Source organism: Syngnathus scovelli, chromosome 1, assembly GCF_024217435.2.
Source record: "Syngnathus scovelli strain Florida chromosome 1, RoL_Ssco_1.2, whole genome shotgun sequence".
In the NCBI taxonomy this organism is placed as follows: domain Eukaryota; kingdom Metazoa; phylum Chordata; class Actinopteri; order Syngnathiformes; family Syngnathidae; genus Syngnathus; species Syngnathus scovelli.
In genome coordinates this window covers 24,932,139-24,949,405 of record NC_090847.1, presented here as the reverse complement: position 1 = coordinate 24,949,405, position 17,267 = coordinate 24,932,139, and the positions used below count along the sequence as shown (strand labels likewise).

Below are 17,267 nucleotides of genomic sequence, written 5' to 3'. Positions count from 1 at the left end.
TCATTAAATGAACAATGAGAACGTAAAAAGTGAAAGTACGACGAGGCAAAGTTGAGATCCACTTTCACGAAGTTTCTGAGGCTAGAGGACGACGCAACGAAAAAAAATCACATTGTTTTAGTTGTGATTGGTAAAACGTCTCGTCAATCAAGACTACGGCCGTTCTCATTGGTTGAAACGACGGGCCAATCACTTCCCAGTGACGTTTACGACCAACTGGGAATAGTGTCCTCGCGAGATTTCGCCAAGATTCCATCAAATCTGCGAAACGGAGACGAGAGGAGAGTGGAGTGGAGAAGAGGAGTAATTTGCGATGGAACGGAAGCGTTTACATCGACAAATGGTCGTCGCCACGTCTTCTTGGCTTTTCGGCTTGCTAACACTGGGCGTCATACTCCATGCTGCCTCCGGGGCTCAACCGCGGAGCCTCTCCCCAGGTAGGGCCGCTCTGGAGGGTCTCCAGGCGGGCCAGGAGAACCGCCGTGTTCTGCTCAAGTCTGCCCACGCCTTTTCTGCGTCTTGCCTTCTACTAACTTTCCGTTCACATTACGTCATTATAAATTCTATTATTTACTGATGTTTTATACTTAATTCAACTCTCGTGAAGTCACTCCTACCTCTCAACCAGATAGAGCCAGCTACTTGATTGTGTTCCCTCCTAAAGACTCAAAACTCCGTACATTAATATTTGCACACACAATTTCCGGATTACCGTGTTGGCCCGAATATAAAACATTTATTGATCCCTGGGGTGGGGAAATTCACTTCAGATTGAGATTGCACTTTAGTTTACATACCGTATTTTCCGGACTATAAGTCGCTCCGGAGTATAAGTCGCACCAGCCATAAAATGCCCCAAAAAGTGAAAAAAAACATATATAAGTCGCTCTGGAGTATAAGTCGCATTTTGGGGGCAATTTATTCGACAAAATCCCACCCCAAAAACAGTCATGAACGAGCAACAACAGGCTAAACGATAGCAACAACAGGCTAAACGATAGGTATGCTAACGTGACAAACAAACAAAGAGCTGAGAACGGGCCTGACGTAACATATAGAGTGATTAAGGACAACTATTACATGAATAACATGATTATAAAACCATCGGTGTCACTCCAATTCATTAAATAGCAACAACAGGCTAAACGATAGGTATGCTAACGTGACAAACACAAACAAAGAGCTGAGAACAGGTCTGACGTAACATATAGAGTGATAAAAGCTGACTTTGATTTTGACTTTAAGGACAACTATTACATGAATAACATGTTTATAAAACCATCTGTGTCACTCGCCATGACGTCAGCCTCGTCTTTATTACACAGATCTAGTATATAACTATATTGTAGTGTTATCAGCTTTATTGTCAATTTCTCCACATGCCAAAGACACACAAAGAAACCGAAATTTCGTTCCCCCCTATCCCACGGTGACAAGACATGGCCCACAACAGACAAACAAGTAAACAAGTATAACAACAGCGTGCTGAATAAATATTGAATAAATAACACAACAAATAAATAAATAAGAGGAGAAAAAAAAAAAAAAAAGGAGCAAGTGCGCGTACAGCAGACATTCCAGAAAATAGCGCAACAGTGCCGCACGCTACGCAGAAGGGGGTAGCGAGTTCAGGGCCCTAACAGCCTGGAGAAAGAAGCTGTTGGCGAGTCTGGTGGTGCGGGAGCGCAGGCTCCTGTACCTCTTCCCAGAGGGAAGCAAGACGCTGTTGTCATAGAAATGACTGCAATTTTTGCACTCTTATAAATGGCCATGGCCACTTGTCCTTCCCCACTTTTTTCACCTCAGTGTTGAATTCCTTCTTTTGGAAAATTCCAGCGTGTGTTTGTTTGCGTACAGAGAATCTTCTGGTCATCACAGCTGCAACAGAGGAGACAGATGGCTTTCTGCGCTTCATGGGAACAGCCAGAGAGTTTAACTACACTGTGAAGGTAATCTAGTGCCGATGATGATTTGATGGTTGGTGACGCCGATGCTGGTCTTTAGGTTCTGGGCTTGGGGGAAGAATGGAAAGGGGGTGACGTTGCTCGTACGGTGGGCGGCGGGCAAAAGGTGCGCTGGCTGAAAAAGGAGCTGCTCAAACAATCGCAGCGGGAAGACCTGGTGGTCTTGTTTGTCGACAGGTAACACGCCTTCCGGTTTTGAGACATTTGCCCAGTTCTCAAGCGCGCCCTGCTCTCTCTACCTCCAGCTACGATGTTGTATTCGCGTCGGGTCCTGAGGAACTCCTGTACAAATTCTCCCGGTTTGGCCACCGCGTGGTGTTCTCCGCTGAAGGCTTCTGCTGGCCAGACCAGAGGCTGGCACCCAAGTACCCAACCGTGCATTCGGGGAAACGGTACCTCAACTCGGGAGGTAATATTAACAATACACTGCTACAAACTGTGTACAAATAACAAGAAACAAAAACCAATTCACACCAAAATAATTTGCGCACCATGTAAAACTTTGAACTATCGCTAGAGTTGGAAGAGATCCGCTTAGTAGCGAAAGATACAATTGCGTGTAGACTTGCTGTCATTTTTGGATTTTTCTTTTTGCTGCTCGAACTTGGCTCGAACTGAAATCAGAGGATGAGAAAATGCTGATATTCTAGGATAAATTTGAAATCTGCACTACTTATTCTGAAGCAACACATGGCAACACATACAGGCTGATATCTGATTGGATGAAAACTAATATATTTGATTTTGTCAAGAACTTAGTCTGCGAGTGGGAACTAAAAATTAACTTAATCATGTGTCCGTCAGGGTTCATAGGCTTCGCGCGCGAAGTCAACGAGCTGGTCCAGCAGTGGAAGTTGAAAGATGATGACGATGACCAACTCTTCTACACCAAAATCTACTTGGATCAGACGCAGCGGGTAAAATGACATCTGGCCTGCCACACTGACGTCATGAGCATTTTCTATCTTGTCACTGTCATTTTTTTTCCCCCCTTAGACCAAATTCAATATGACGCTGGACCACCGCTCCAGAATTTTCCAGAACCTCAACGGCGCCGTCGGTAAGAGTCCGCTAGTCGTTAGTTGCATTAGCTAGCGAGCTGTTACTGAAAGGATTTGCGGACTTCTCGACGTCGTTTTTGTCAGATGAAGTCGTCCTGAAGTTTGAGAAGGCTAGAGTCCGCGTGAGGAACGTCGCCTATGACACACTTCCTGTCGTCATTCACGGCAACGGACCCACCAAGGTAGGCTGCTCAACACATTCCGGACCACAGAAACAAAATTTCACAAAAAATGTTATTTCATTCTTCTACCTGTCACTAAATGACCCAAGATGCATTTTTGGAGGAAATTCATAATTCTCACTTTTACTTTACAGCTGCAACTCAACTACCTGGCTAATTACGTCCCCACGGCGTGGACGTACGAGGAGGGCTGCGGCAACTGTGACGACGACCTCATTTTCTTTGATGAAGTAGACGTTCGTCAGACGTCGCCGCTGCTCTTTTTGTCTGCAAGCAGGCCATTTCAAGAATATTTTTGTTTCAGGACCAGGAGATGCCACTGGTGCACGTGGCTGTGTTCATCCACCACGCCACACCCTTCATGGAGGAATTCCTGGAGCGGCTGACCACACTCAACTACCCTTTATCGCGCATCCACCTTTTCATCCACAACAATGTGAGTCGTCTCTGGACCACTCATTTCCCTGAATATTAATAACACCCATCCCCCTCGTCCAATGGCAGGTGGTGTACCACGAGCAGCACATTCACAAGTTCTGGCAGCGCCACCGTTCTCTTTTCCCCAACGCCGTGCTGGTCGGACCCGAGGAGAACCTTCAGGAGGACCGTGCTCGCAAGATGGCTGTGTGAGTGCACGACCGGTCGCGGTCAGCTCGGACGCGTCCGCAACTTGAGCTTGCCGCCATGCGTGTTTGTAGGGATGCGTGTCGGAAGGACTCCAGTTGTGATTACTACTTCAGCATCGACTCGGATGTTGTCTTGACCAACCCCGACGCCCTGAGGATCCTCATGGAGGAGAACAAGTAAGCATGAAATGGGCTCGTTTTAGCCAGGATACGCTGACTTAGACGTTTGTTTTATTCCCGTTGAACGAATGCTGAAATGTTTTCCAGGTCTGTCATTGCGCCAATGCTGTCCAAACCCGGTAAGCTGTGGAGCAACTTCTGGGGTGCCCTGAGCGCCGAAGGCTTCTACTCCAGATCGGAAGACTACATCGAGATTGTTCAAGGGAAGAGGATGTGAGCATCTACGTCTATCTTGTTCTCACAGCGACCCGACCACCCGATGACTCACCCCGCTTGTGTGTTTGTTGCAGCGGCCTGTGGAACGTTCCATACATGTCACAGGCCTATCTGATCAAAGGCAGCGTGCTGCGCTCCAAACTGGCCAAGATTAACCTGTACGTGGACCCGAACTTAGACCCGGACATGGCGTTCTGTCGGAGGGTCCGAGAGCAGGTAGCTTTCTTCGCCGCAGTCATTGCAGGTGGGGGGGAAGAAATTCTGTAAAGTGACCCCACCTTGTATTTCCTTCTCAATCACCAGGGAGTGTTCATGTTCGTGTCCAACCGCGACGACTTTGGCCGTCTGGTGTCGTCCAACAACTATAACACGTCCAGGCTGCACCCGGACATGTGGCAGATCTTTGACAACCCTCTGGTGCTCCCAACACACAAAAACACCTCAACATGCAATATTTGGTCTGCTCGTTGTATATTTGTCATTAATCTTTGTGTGTCTGTGGCAGGATTGGAAGGCCAAGTATGTCAATGAGAACTACTCCAAGATTTTTGAGGACCCCAAAAGATTTGTGGAGCAGGTTATCATCGTTGTTGTTATTATTATTATTATTATTATTATTATTATTATTATTATTATTATTATTATTATTATTATTATTGTGCAGCTTATTCCACTTGGTTGCAACCTGACTGTCTGCAGACCTGAAGGCCCTACTGCATTTATAGCATATTAGCATTATTCCATTAGCGTCAGTAACTAAACAGTTCAGCAATTTATTGATCAGTAGCTGAATTTTAAAATCTATTCTACCCAGCAAATTATTCCGTGGACCATCTCGGTGTCGTTACAGCCGTGTCCGGATGTGTACTGGTTCCCGGCCTTCTCTGAAAAAATGTGCGACGACCTGGTGGAGACCATGGAAGACCACGGCGAATGGTCCGGGGGAAAGCACAAGGTTGACACCCTGTTCTCCTCACTAGTCTGCGTGCGCGCGCCAGAGCCCACAAGATGTCCGCAGGTGATATATGGCGCTGGTTGTTTGCGTGTGTGTGTCATGCAGGACGAGCGTCTGGCCGGTGGATACGAAAACGTTCCTACCGTGGACATCCACATGAATCAGATCGGATTCGAGAAGGAATGGCTGAAGTTCCTTAAAGAGTACATTGCGCCCATCACGGAAAAACTCTATCCCGGATACTCACCGAAGGTACGAGCTGCCTGAACTCTCAATAGGGTTGAGGTCAGGGATGATGGTGGCCACACTGAGGTTTTCCATTTCGATTTAAAGAATCAATGTCAGGATTTTGCCAGACAGAAACTCGAAACAAGTATTTATAGGGACGGGGATGTTTTCAATCATGCAAATTATTTAAACATTTCCTTTATCTTTTTCACTTGTGCCACATGCAGGCTCAGGCTATCATGAATTTCGTGGTGCGCTACCGTCCCGACGAGCAGCCATCTTTGCGGCCGCATCACGACTCGTCCACGTTCACCATCAACATCGCCCTCAACAGCAAGAACGTCGACTACCAGGTACTCGCGCTGACCTTATTAGCATTCGTTTAGCTTCCGTCCTACTCAAGGCTTGACTGAGATGTTTTCGCATGTCAGGGCGGAGGTTGCCGGTTCCTGCGTTACGACTGCAAGGTGGAGTCGCCCAGAAAGGGCTGGTCCTTTATGCACCCTGGCCGCCTGACTCATTACCACGAAGGTCTGCCCACTACCAGCGGAACCAGGTACATCATGGTGTCCTTTGTGGACCCCTAAGTCCCGTGAAAGGAGAAACTTGCTTAAGAAACTCCAGGATTTCACTTCTCTAGCATTTTGGAGGGATTTCTCTATTTTTTTAATGGGATCATTTTGTCACAGTGGTGCCTTTTTCTAGAAACTCCAACACACTGTGTGTGTGCATGTGACTTCTACGACAGGTTTGAAAAAGCAAAAAGAAAAAAAAGATTTTAGTGTTGAATTAACTTTTTTACCTTGGTCATGTAAGTGGGGCTTTTACGAGGACTATTTATATTTGAACAAAAAGATCCACCTTCATGCTTGGCTTTGTATAAAATGCTTTAAATTATTTAAAAGCGAATGAATACACTTTTAAGAATTTTAAGACAAAAGACAAAACTCCAAGCTCTTGTGATTTTATACCAATTATGTTGGATCAAGAGCAAGCACCACTGACAAGTGAGAATGTGAGCTGTGTTGTTTTAACAGTGTGAACATAAGTGCTATACAAATAAAGTATAGACTTAAAATGACAATGAATGGATTGGCTGTTTCTTTTATGAAGAACACAAAGACCATACCAAAAACTATACAGGCCCATTTTTACATTGTTTGTGCTCGTATTATGAACTTAAACTGTCATCCTCAAGCACTGATATTTTTGTCCTGTTTTTGCCTGCAAAATCACAAGAAAAGCTTTTCTGGTCATTGTTTTTCAAACCAATGCCTTGAAATCTGTTCTGACTTGTGAAATGTGAATTATGTAGAAGTACAGGTAGCTTGTATAAACTTGCAAAACTTCTTCGTCTTTCCATATGACTGTATTGTACTGCCGCTTAGTGGCCAAGTCGTGCACAGCAGTTTGAATGCACAAACTGTTTAATTCTTTACATTGTGTCAAAAGGTGGTAAATCTAACGCCAGAAAGAAATACAAAACCGTCACGGTTTGGCTTTATCCGCAGATGTTTCTTTTAAAGGAGATCGTTTACCAGCTGGTTCAGTAGAAGCATCTGTGGCTGTTTTTTTTTTTTTTTTTTTTGTATTTTTCTCGACCTAGATTTGCTACCTCCGCAATATATATATATATATATATATATATATATATATATATATATATATATATATATATATATATATATATATATATATATATATATATATATATTCGCGTTATGGTTGCGTTAGCAAATTGCAATACTTTAAAGTGTGTGTTTTCTTATCAAATCAAATGCAATCCTTGGCTTCTCCATCCGAAGCCAGTTCCAGTACGTTTACGCCTATTCTGGCGGCATTACGGTAAAATTCCTCTACTAGGCATTACGGTCTCGGCGTAAAGACGTCAGAGGAAAGGAAGATGGCTGCCGGGCAGAAGGCGGAAGGTAAAGTAGTTTGTGGAGGTGTTTGTGTCGAACTGCAATTGTTGTGACGCGTCCCCAGCTTTAGCGTCAGGCAGCGCAGCCACACTCGGAGGTAAAGTCCCGCTGAGCTTTTTCCGCCGGCGTCAAATCGGTGCTTTTAGCATGGCTAGCACAGCTGGGCTATCCGAACAGCGAAAGGTAAATATTCCCACTTGACCACTTTATCAGGGATCAAAACCTGTTGTTTTAATTGAGCGTGTTATGTAAGCGGCAACACTTATTTAAATAGTTTTAACAAGCAAAGCAAAAGTTAGCCTCCGGGAGTGGCACAGCTTGTAGCCGGCAGAGATACACCAGAAGTGGAGCAAGCAGCTCGGCGAGTGCCCGGTCTGATTCGGGCCTCCACAAGCAAGTGCTCCTTTTTACGGTGGTTGCTAAGCAACAAGGAACTGTGTTTTCCTATAGTTGGACGCTGTGAGTTCAGCCTGCGTGTTTGTATGTGTGTAGTGGGTCAGTGTAGGTGGCTGTGCGTCGTGTGAGAGCAACCCTACATGGGCTCGTCGCCATGAGCAACAAGGAGATGGTTTCCACGGGTCACTCTGGTCGGTGTCAGCTCTGTTGCTATGGTAACCCTGGACATGGGGAAGATCAAGCTCTGATGGATTTTGTGTGTGTGTGTCAGAGAGTAAAGCACAGAGGAACAAGCTGCTGGAATGCCTCCCTCGCTCCTCCTGTCTGCCCAACGAGCGTCTGAGATGGAACACTAATGAGGTCAGTGCGTGCCAGGTTCAAATTAACAAGCACAAACGAATATTTGACTTGTGAGATGGACTGCTGTGTTAGTCGGATGTGGGATGGCTGTTTGCTCCCCTTCAGTGGGGACTTGACTTCATCAGCTTTAATCATTATTTAAAACATAATATAAAAATTCAATAGTAGGACTGTGCAATTAATCGAAATTCAATTACAATTGCGATTCTTACACTCCTTGATTACAATTTAGCATAATTTATACAACTTTAGATTATTTTTTATACTGTTATCTTATGATTATTTATGCTGTTTATACAAGAAACCATATTTTTTAATGTATATATTTGCACCCTTTTTATTTTAAAATAACTGATTTCATAAATTGAGTTTGGTCCGAAGGGATTTAGTGTTTCAAAGGAATTAGTCTTTTTTTTTTTTTGTACCAAATAAATAAATGACTGTTTGAATAGTTGTAATTTAATTATTATCAAAATAATTGTGATTAAGTCAAGTTCCGGAATGCAGTATATGTAGTTTTTATGCCAAAGCCTTTGCGTATGTGTGCAGGAGATCGCGTCTTATCTGGTAAGCTTCGATAAGCATGACGAGTGGCTCTCCTGCACCCTAAAAACCAGGTATACACACACAAACACACACAAAGATGGTGGCCTCTGCTCACTATGCGCTTTTTCAGGCCAAAGAACGGCAGCATCATCCTCTACAACCGGAAGAAGGTCAAGTACAGGAAGGATGGCTACTGTTGGAAGAAACGCAAGGATGGGAAGGACACCAGAGAGGACCACATGAAGCTGAAGGTGCAGGGCATGGAGGTGAGCAGCCCCTCCCACGAAACTCACTCACAATTATCTCTGTCTCACTGGAGCATGTCGCTTGCAGTGTCTCTACGGTAACTACGTCCATTCCGCCATTGTGCCAACATTCCACCGGCGTTGCTACTGGCTGCTGCAGGTAAATGCACAGACAGACGCCCACATTAGCGCCATTGTTCCCTCCCTTTATTGTGACCTTTATATTTGAAAAGAATCCAGACATTGTGCTGGTCCATTACCTGAATGTGCCCTCCTTGGAGGATTCCGGCAAATGCAGTCCGCTGCTGTGCGCTGTGACCAGTCGCCACGACAGCGTGAAATGGAGCCGTGACGACTTGCTTGGTCAGCTCAAGCCCATGTGTAAGACGCTCGCACGCGTGTACACATACGCACACACGTCAATGCAGTGTGTGAGTGCGCAAGTGTCTTTTAGTTCACAGCATCAAGTGCTCCAGCGGGAGCGGTGATTTCAGCATCGAGGATCTGGTGCAGCTCATCTTGGAGCGCCAGAGAACCAAACCGCAGCCGCGCACACACGCGTGCCTCTGCAACGGCAGCCAGGGTAACGCGCCCCCCGCCAAGATATTCATGTCATCCATCGAGTCCTGTTATAGTTGTTGCCTTAATTTAGATTGTTTTTTTATTAATATAAAAATTGTGAATTAGAATGTATTTATTCATTAATCGCATCAATAAAACAAAAGCTTGCAGACACCTGTTTAGACAAATCATTCCGTGATTTAGAGTTGGACAAGTGGCAAATGTGTTGTTCACACATTTACTTGAATGTCCTGCGTGTGTGTGTGTGTGTGTGTGTGTGTGTGTGTGTGTGTGTGTGTGTGTCAGGAGGAAACATTCCCCACAGCTGCAACAGCACCAAGCACCGGATCATCTCTCCCAAATTGCCCCCATCGTCATCCTCGCCGCTCTCCTCAGAGACTGGGGAGCTCGGGGGCGGCGGGGGTGACGCCAAACTGCCCCAGCTCCAGGCTCAGGGAAGCCCCGCCTCCTCTCCCGGCCCCACTTCCACGTAAGTGAGCCTAAAATGAAATGTTGCCGTATGAGTTGAATTCATTGCACGCCCTTAAATTAGCTAACAGTGCATGCTTGTTCTTATGTGGTTTCTACTGGTAATTGGTAAACCATTTTAATGCAAATTGAACAGAATTCAAAAATGAAACACTCAAATTCAAATGAATGCTGAATCTCAAACGATATTAAACTCTCAAATCCTAATTAAAATGAATGCTGAATCCCAAATGATTCTTTTACTGTGTTTTTACAGCTCGGTCACATCCTCCCCACTGACCACCGTGGCGCTGCCGCACAACGCCGTCATCGTCATGGCGACCACTGGCGCCATCACCGGGGGCAGTGGGGAGGATGCCCCCAAGGAGAGCCTGGCGCTCACCCGCTCCAGCCAGTTGCTTCTCTCGCCCCCCCTCCCTCCCCATGCCAAGCCTCCCTCGCCCTGCCCGCCCTCCCCCACACCCCCCTCCCTACCCGCCCCTGTGCACCACACCCTCTCCCTCACCCTTCTTCCCTCTCCCGTCATAGGAGGCCTGCTCCTCACTCCCTCCTCTTCCGCCTCCCCTCCCTTATCCTTCTCCTCACCCTCTCTCCCCCCGCCGTTCCTCCCGCCCGCTTTTGACCCCGACTCCTTTCTGAATTCCCCCAAGCAAGGCCAGACGTACGGCGGGCCCCTTCCTCCCATCATCTGCTCCTCCTCATCGCCACTCTCCCCTTCCTCTCTGGCGCTGTCCCCCACGTCCACCCCGCCCTCGTCAATCTCCCCACCGTCGTCGCTCTCGTCGTCCTCCTGCGAGACGGACAGGAAGGACGCGTCCTCTCTCCCGCCCTCCTTCCTCTTGTCGCCCACTTCCTCGGTGGCCCCGCCCCTCCTACCGCTCTGTCTGGAGTTGGGAGCTGTGGGGGTACCGGCGGAGACGGTGGGAGGTACCCACGAGGAGAAGGAGCAGGGACGTGACGCTCCCATCTTAGCGCATCCGTCAAACCTGCTGCAGGTGAGGACCAATTGGACTTTTCAGTCATTTGGCTCAAAGTAAACAGAAAGCAAAACATGTCACTGTCAGAGGCAAAACAAAAAACTTTTTGTGTGGGGTAAACAAAAAAAATAATTATTTCACCTCCCCTGAGTACAAATTTGAGTCCATTTTGCATAATCATGACAACGTGTCTGTGTGGTGCAGCCCAGCCAATCATCAATGCCAGGAAGTGGCGTCGCATCACAGGAGCAGCCTTACGGTCACCTGCCCGCACCCCCCGTCTCCCCCACCACCCAAAACATCACCATGGAAACATCCATCCCGGCGTCTCATGCAAAGCAGGTCGACAGCCCACCCTCCGATGCCGACCCCCCTCCCATGGACACGCAGCAGGAAGCGGAGGAGCTCGAAATCTCCTTCGACAGCCAGTTTCCGGACCTCATCTCTGACCTCATCACGGTGGAGACCAATCCCGAGTCGGCGCCGCCTCCCTCCGCCCCCGTCGAGGCGGCCCCCGGGCCGGCCGTCTTCTCTGCCGGGATTCGCTACATGGTGCCCCCTCAGCCTTCCCCCTCCACCTCCTTCCTGCCCTTTCCTCAGCCGCTGCCGTCTACCTCGCCGCTCGCTTCCATCACAGACTTTTCACCGGAGTGGTCGTATCCCGAGGTAACCCGCAGTCACCACCTCCAGCTGTAGTTGTGCAGAGGTGGCAAAAGTACTCACACTTTCTTTCAAAGTTCTTATTTAATTCCTGCCCAGGGTTTGCTTAAGTAAAAGTAAAAAAAAAAAAATGGTCTAAGAACATATATTGTTTTCCAAAATCGCCAAATGTTTGCAAATCACCATTAATATCACTGTGTGTGCATTGTGTAGGGTGGGGTGAAAGTATTGATCACAGGACCATGGAGCGAGCAGACGGGTCGGTACTCGTGCGTGTTTGATCAGAGCGCAGTCCCGGCTTCACTAATCCAGCCTGGCGTGCTGCGCTGCTACTGCCCTGGTACACACACACACACGCATGCCTGCACACACACACACAAACACACCAAGTCTAACTGGATCACTTGGTTTCTTTGCCGCAGCCCACGAGGCCGGTCTGGTGTGTCTTCAGGTCGTCGAGTCCGGGGGCTCCGTGTCGTCCTCGGTTCTGTTTGAATACCGCGCTAGGAATGCCAGCTCGCTGCCCAGCTCACAGCTCGACTGGCTCTCATTGGATGGTGTGTTATCCGTTATTAATATAGATCCTCCACATTTTACAAATGATCTAAAATGACTCAAGTTCAACAATTAGCAAGCCCCAACGTTTACATATGTTCGTGTCCAAGTGGAGTTTCATAAGCCATAAAGGGTGTCCGTATGTTTTCAAAATCCAGCAGTCTTTGTTCATTATATCTTCTGGAATATTTTAATTGAGTCTTTCTGTTAATTTCAGAAGTGGTTGTCATTTTTAACGCAAATTTTGAGTTTTACTGAAATGTATTCCTCCCCATACGTTGCATCATTTTTATTCTATTGTAGTGAGAGCTGAGGTTTTTTTTTTCCTTCTCCTGTCCTTCAGACAATCAATTCAGGGTGTCCATCTTGGAGCGCCTTGAGCAGATGGAGCGCAGGATGGCGGCCATGGCGGCCCGCGACGTCGCGCAACGACAACAACAGCATCAACAACATCAGCAGCAGCGGCAACAACATGGCAACCAAATGGCTGCCGCCGTGCCACCTCCTCCTCACACACCCGAGGACCGCGAGCAGGTGAGCAGGCCCGAGCCACAGTCGTGACAGCGTCGTCGTCTAACTACGTTCGTGTGTCAGTCGTCCCAGTGGTTCGAGAGGAGGATCATCGGCGTGTGCGAGAGGATGATGAGAGGGGTGCGGTGGAGCGGAGGTGACGAGGAGCGGCTTCAGCACTTGCCGCGTCACCGCGGGATGACGCTGCTCCATCTGGCCGCCGCGCAGGGTTACACGCATCTGATACACACGCTCATCACCTGGAGGTAAAAATTCCTTCCTATCTTTACATCTATATGTTTAATCAGTGATTCAATAAAATGATTTTAAAAAGTTTTGTGGTTTGCAGGCGTGTACACAGCGACAGTTTGGACCTGGAACAGGAAGTTGACCCTCTGAACGTGGACCACTTCTCCTGCACGCCACTGGTACGACTCGCTCCGTTCTCCGCCTGCCGGCTCAGACGCCACGTCAAAATGGCATGTTGCCGTGGTTTCAGATGTGGGCGTGCGCTCTGGGCCATCGGAGAGCGGCCGAGCTCCTGTACGGCTGGAGCGCCGTGGCTCTCGGCATCCCGGACTCGCTGGGCCGCCTCCCGCTGGCCGTGGCCCACTCGCGAGGGCACACAGGTCTGGCCGCCGCTCTGGAGGAGCTGCACATGCACGCCGCCGCTGCCGCCTCGCCTGCCTCCACCAGCCCGGACACAGGTGACACGCGCTGTCACAATGAAAGCTGCCGCTCTTTGCCTTTTAACACTTTGGCCTCTGCCTCGACCCTGCAGGCCTCAGCTCCTCCAGCAGCCTCCCTTCGTCCCCCTCTCAGTGTTCGGCGGCCCCCATGGACACCTCGCCCTCGTCTCCCTTATCCCCTTCCTCATCCTCATCATCCTCCTTGCCTGTGGAGGAGCCGCACGCAGGTAACATTTAATGAGTCTACACCAGAGTGAACGCTCACTTATACCCACGATTCATTTCCCAGTTTGTGTGCGCTCCTGAAAAGCCACAAGGTGGCGCCAAAGTACTGTCTAAAGAGGATTTGGTCAAGGAAGTCTGTTGAAGTCATAACTCTGTTAGGGAGGCGCTAAGTTTAGCACTGTTCTTCTTGTACTTTGCCACAAGAGAGCTACTTGTCCCCTACAGCCCCAGAAGTCTGAAGCGTCTGCTGTAAATGTCAGCATTTTGCAATTTATAAGCATACCAATTGCTACTTTCTAAATAGCTGATTGTGTTTTTGACTATGACGCACACATACTTTCAGAATTCTAATACATATCGCAAATGACTAGTAAGAAAGACTCACGAGTCAGTGAAGTGTTCACTGCTCTGCTACTTCCAGCTTTGACCCTCTCCGGGTGTACGAGCGAGGGCCCCGCGTGCCCCGGCTTGCCACCCACCCTGGCAGAGCAGTTTCTGAGCTACAGCGACAACGTGGAGAATGAGGGCGAGGATGACGACGACGAGGAGGTGGTAGTACTGCCGCGCGACCCACAACCGTCTATTGCCACGGCGACACGCGTGTTTATCGTGGCCTCATGCACAACAGGTCGACATGGCAACGCTGGCGGAGCAAATCATTGAGGCCACGCCAGAGCGAATCAAACACGAGGACTTTGCTGGGGGGGCCGAGTCGCTGCTCCGTGAAAGGCGGGATGTGCAGGACACCTGGCTGGCGACCTACCTGGACACGATTGACGCCCATACACAGTCCCTGCCCAGGTAAGCCCCCTTAGCACAGACTTTGATCGCAAAGATGGGCTTAAAGTCCCCATGAGGTAAAAATGAATGTACAAGTTGTCCGCATTGCAAGCGTGGTCTCCGTCTGTGTAGGCGGGTCTGCCCCCCCTCGCCACTCAGCGCTTTGGCCCTCCAGAGACTGCGACCGCCCTCCTCGGCGGCGTGGGCCGAGTTTCTGAACGCGTCGGCCAACGGTCGGATGGAGCGCGATTTCGCCCTGCTGACGCTGACGGACGGCGAGCAGAGGGAGCTCTATGAGGCTGCCAGGATCATTCAGAACGCCTTCCGGAGATACAAGGTACTCGCTTGTCCTGCCCCCTGCTAGGCCACCCTGCTCACTGCCCGTGTGATTGTTGGCGTACGTGCAGGGTCGCAGGTTGAAGGAGCAGCAGGACATGGCCGCCGCCGTCATTCAGAGATGCTACCGTAAATATAAACAGGTACGTGTGTGATTTTTTTTTTTTTAAATGGGTTTTCCATTTTTTAACTCAAATATTATTACTGCTTCTGACAAATCTGGGAAGGCTTGTTTAGTAAGGCCATGTTGCTCAGTCCTATTTTGTGTCCTCCATCTTCACTAACACTTTACTACTCTCTCTCTGTACCTCTCTGGCTAGCTAACATGGATAGCTCTCAAGGTAATATGGTGACCAGTAGATGTAGATGTGTATGTCAGTGTGTGTGTTTGTAAGTGAGAGAAGCCCATTTCACACTGGGCGTTGAAACTGAACAATTGAGAATAAAACAACCCGTTTAGACAGAAAAGACTTACAGTGCGTAATGGCAGAAAAGTTAAGCCCTTAAACCCTACCCATGTGAAACTTGCTATGACATGAAACCCGTTTAGTCAGCAAACTAGTTTGGCCTCTAATGCTCCCATGTGTAACTAGTTTGGGAATCAAACCGGTTAAGCCCTTACCACCACCCTCTGCAACACATTTTGGGAAGAAAATACTTTACGCGATTAATGCTGCTGTGCGCCACCCGTTGAGGCAGCAAATAGGTTATCCCCCTAACACTTTTCTTGTTTTGGCCCCACCTCCCCAGTACGCCCTCTACAAGAAGATGACCCAGGCGGCCATCCTGATCCAGTCCAAGTTTCGCTCATACTACGAGCAGAAGCGCTTCCAGCAGAGTCGACGTGCGGCCGTGCTCATCCAGCAGTACTACCGCAGCTACAAGGAGTACGAGAGGCTCAAACAGGGCCCGGGCGGCGGCTGCACAGGCCACACCCCCAAACTCAAGTAAACATGTGGACAAATGCCATCATGTGTGTGTCAACTGGGCCTATCCAGTGTTATCAGCTTTCTATGTCCACCAGGGGGACCTTCCTGACCAAGAAACAGGACCAGGCTGCACGGAAGATCATGAGGTTCCTGAGACGCTGCAGGCACCGGTAAGACACACACACGCCATATGACAAGCCACGGATTTGACACTCATGTTGGCGCAGGATCAAGGAGCTGAAGCAGAACCGGGAGCTGGAGAGACGAGGCCTGACCACGTAAATCCATCGCTCGACATCCTGATGAATGTAGTTCCCAGCAGGGAGCGCATGGTGGCAAATGTCCATCTCTGTTCTTATTGACATGTTGGTACGCATGTATCCATACATAATACACGGGACTTTTGAAATATTGTTATTTATGACTGCAAGTGAGTCTTAATGAACTGAACTGTGATTTAGAGGCCGCAGTCTGGCTTGTTTTGCATGATGCCATCAACAAAGGAGACGTGTAGAGAAAATATCACCTTTAATTCACACACGCTTTGAACATCAATCAAGCAAAGCATCGTGAGATGTGTGGTTCACATGCTTTGAGTGTACGTGTAAAAAAACAAACAGTTTGATCAACAATGAAAAACAACTAAACAATGACTAAACGAGAACAGTGTGTATGTGTCAACATGGGACGGGGAACAGCTCATCACATGCCCTGTCTGATACTCTGGATGATCTGGAAGATGGCTGCAACACACGAAACGACAACACGCGTTATAGTGGAAGACGAAGTGATGAGTAATCTAACTCACCTGATCCACAAACCACAAAGACGAAAAGCGCCAGAAGCCACGGACCTACAGGTGACTTTTCTTCATTGACCGGTCGCTGCAAGAGGAAAAAGTCCCGCGGTCATTTCGGGGCGGACGCAAGTCCTTACCATAAATGACGTTTTCAGCACCGAGATGAAAAGACAGTTAGCCCAGTTAGCTGTGTAGCTTAGCTGTGGGTACCAACCGAGGTTTTTTGGACGTGTCCCCGCTGCGTGATGGTTTTGCTGTGCCGCTCGTTCGCCACCTTCATTCGTTGCACCGCCGACATGGTTGCGGGTGAGACCGGGACGGGAGGGCGACGACGCGGATTGGTGCCGAGAAAAGAGCCGCTGCCCCTCGCGTCCGATGCTAACTGTTAGCAATAGCCAGACTGATGCCAGCCCGTCACGTGACGTATTAAGGCTTCTTCGCGGCACTAACGCGTTTTAGGTGTTTACACCGCCACCTGGTGGGTTGTCTTGATAACCCCGACCAGATTAGTTTTTATAAATTGATGGTTAGGTTTCGCAATTGGTGGAATATTTTTGGGAATCATCATAGTTAATAAATTAGAACGCGTAGAAAAATCTATAGCGCACAATTTAAAAAAAAATGTGTGTCAGTCTTCTGTTCACACAATATTTGAGTCCATATGAGGATGTGCCAAGGGTGTGTGTGTGTGCGTGTAAGATAATTTGCAAAAGCTAGTGTATACAAGCAGGTGATAAATTAAATGAACAAACAAGAAATTAACTTTCTCTTCTTTAATCCAGGTACACATACACACTTGTAAATGGAATGTTGTCACGGAACAACAACTTGTCAACAAACAAATGTACATGTTTAACACATGCTTGTCTTGTTACA

General features: G+C 48.3%; 3 protein-coding genes across 9 annotated transcripts; 2 read left to right on the top strand and 1 right to left on the bottom strand.

Moving 5' to 3' along the window:
* Nucleotides 1-230: 230 nt before the first annotated feature.
* On the top strand, nt 231-6,496 carry plod3 (procollagen-lysine, 2-oxoglutarate 5-dioxygenase 3). Of its 2 annotated transcripts, none has more exons than XM_049760840.2 (19): nt 231-437; nt 1,858-1,949; nt 2,005-2,141; nt 2,210-2,373; nt 2,769-2,881; nt 2,961-3,024; nt 3,110-3,207; nt 3,342-3,437; nt 3,512-3,643; nt 3,712-3,833; nt 3,906-4,010; nt 4,101-4,226; nt 4,304-4,445; nt 4,533-4,646; nt 4,735-4,806; nt 5,080-5,184; nt 5,290-5,436; nt 5,640-5,765; nt 5,844-6,496. In XM_049760840.2, the coding sequence occupies exons 1-19, from the start codon at nt 314-316 to the stop codon at nt 5,997-5,999; spliced, it is 2,235 nt and encodes a 744-aa protein (XP_049616797.1). In that variant the 5' UTR covers nt 231-313; the 3' UTR covers nt 6,000-6,496. The 2 variants fall into 2 exon arrangements, with proteins under 2 accessions (XP_049616797.1, XP_049616789.1); XM_049760832.2 differs by having other exon boundaries at nt 232-437; nt 3,342-3,443.
* A 749-nt stretch (nt 6,497-7,245) lies between these two features.
* Nucleotides 7,246-16,256, top strand: camta2 (calmodulin binding transcription activator 2). 6 transcript variants are annotated; one of them, XM_049760214.1, is made up of 26 exons: nt 7,246-7,340; nt 7,827-7,921; nt 8,002-8,090; nt 8,640-8,707; nt 8,767-8,902; nt 8,970-9,041; nt 9,115-9,262; nt 9,336-9,464; nt 9,749-9,932; nt 10,188-10,926; nt 11,113-11,574; nt 11,782-11,908; nt 11,991-12,125; nt 12,467-12,657; nt 12,718-12,899; nt 12,983-13,061; nt 13,133-13,340; nt 13,415-13,549; nt 13,945-14,099; nt 14,176-14,348; nt 14,460-14,664; nt 14,735-14,806; nt 14,984-15,004; nt 15,414-15,610; nt 15,688-15,762; nt 15,820-16,256. In XM_049760214.1, the coding sequence occupies exons 2-26, from the start codon at nt 7,885-7,887 to the stop codon at nt 15,872-15,874; spliced, it is 4,074 nt and encodes a 1,357-aa protein (XP_049616171.1). In that variant the 5' UTR covers nt 7,246-7,340; nt 7,827-7,884; the 3' UTR covers nt 15,875-16,256. The 6 variants fall into 6 exon arrangements, with proteins under 6 accessions (XP_049616171.1, XP_049616182.1, XP_049616181.1 ...); XM_049760225.2 differs by having other exon boundaries at nt 7,247-7,340; nt 13,969-14,096; XM_049760224.2 differs by having other exon boundaries at nt 7,247-7,340; nt 13,969-14,099.
* On the bottom strand, nt 16,106-16,825 carry zgc:85858 (uncharacterized protein LOC405879 homolog). The gene is made up of 3 exons (XM_049761940.2): nt 16,606-16,825; nt 16,401-16,476; nt 16,106-16,335 (listed from the first exon to the last, which is right to left on the bottom strand). Exons 1-3 carry the CDS (start codon nt 16,687-16,689, stop codon nt 16,295-16,297), a joined length of 201 nt encoding a protein of 66 aa, XP_049617897.1. The 5' UTR covers nt 16,690-16,825; the 3' UTR covers nt 16,106-16,294.
* Nucleotides 16,826-17,267: the final 442 nt, after the last annotated feature.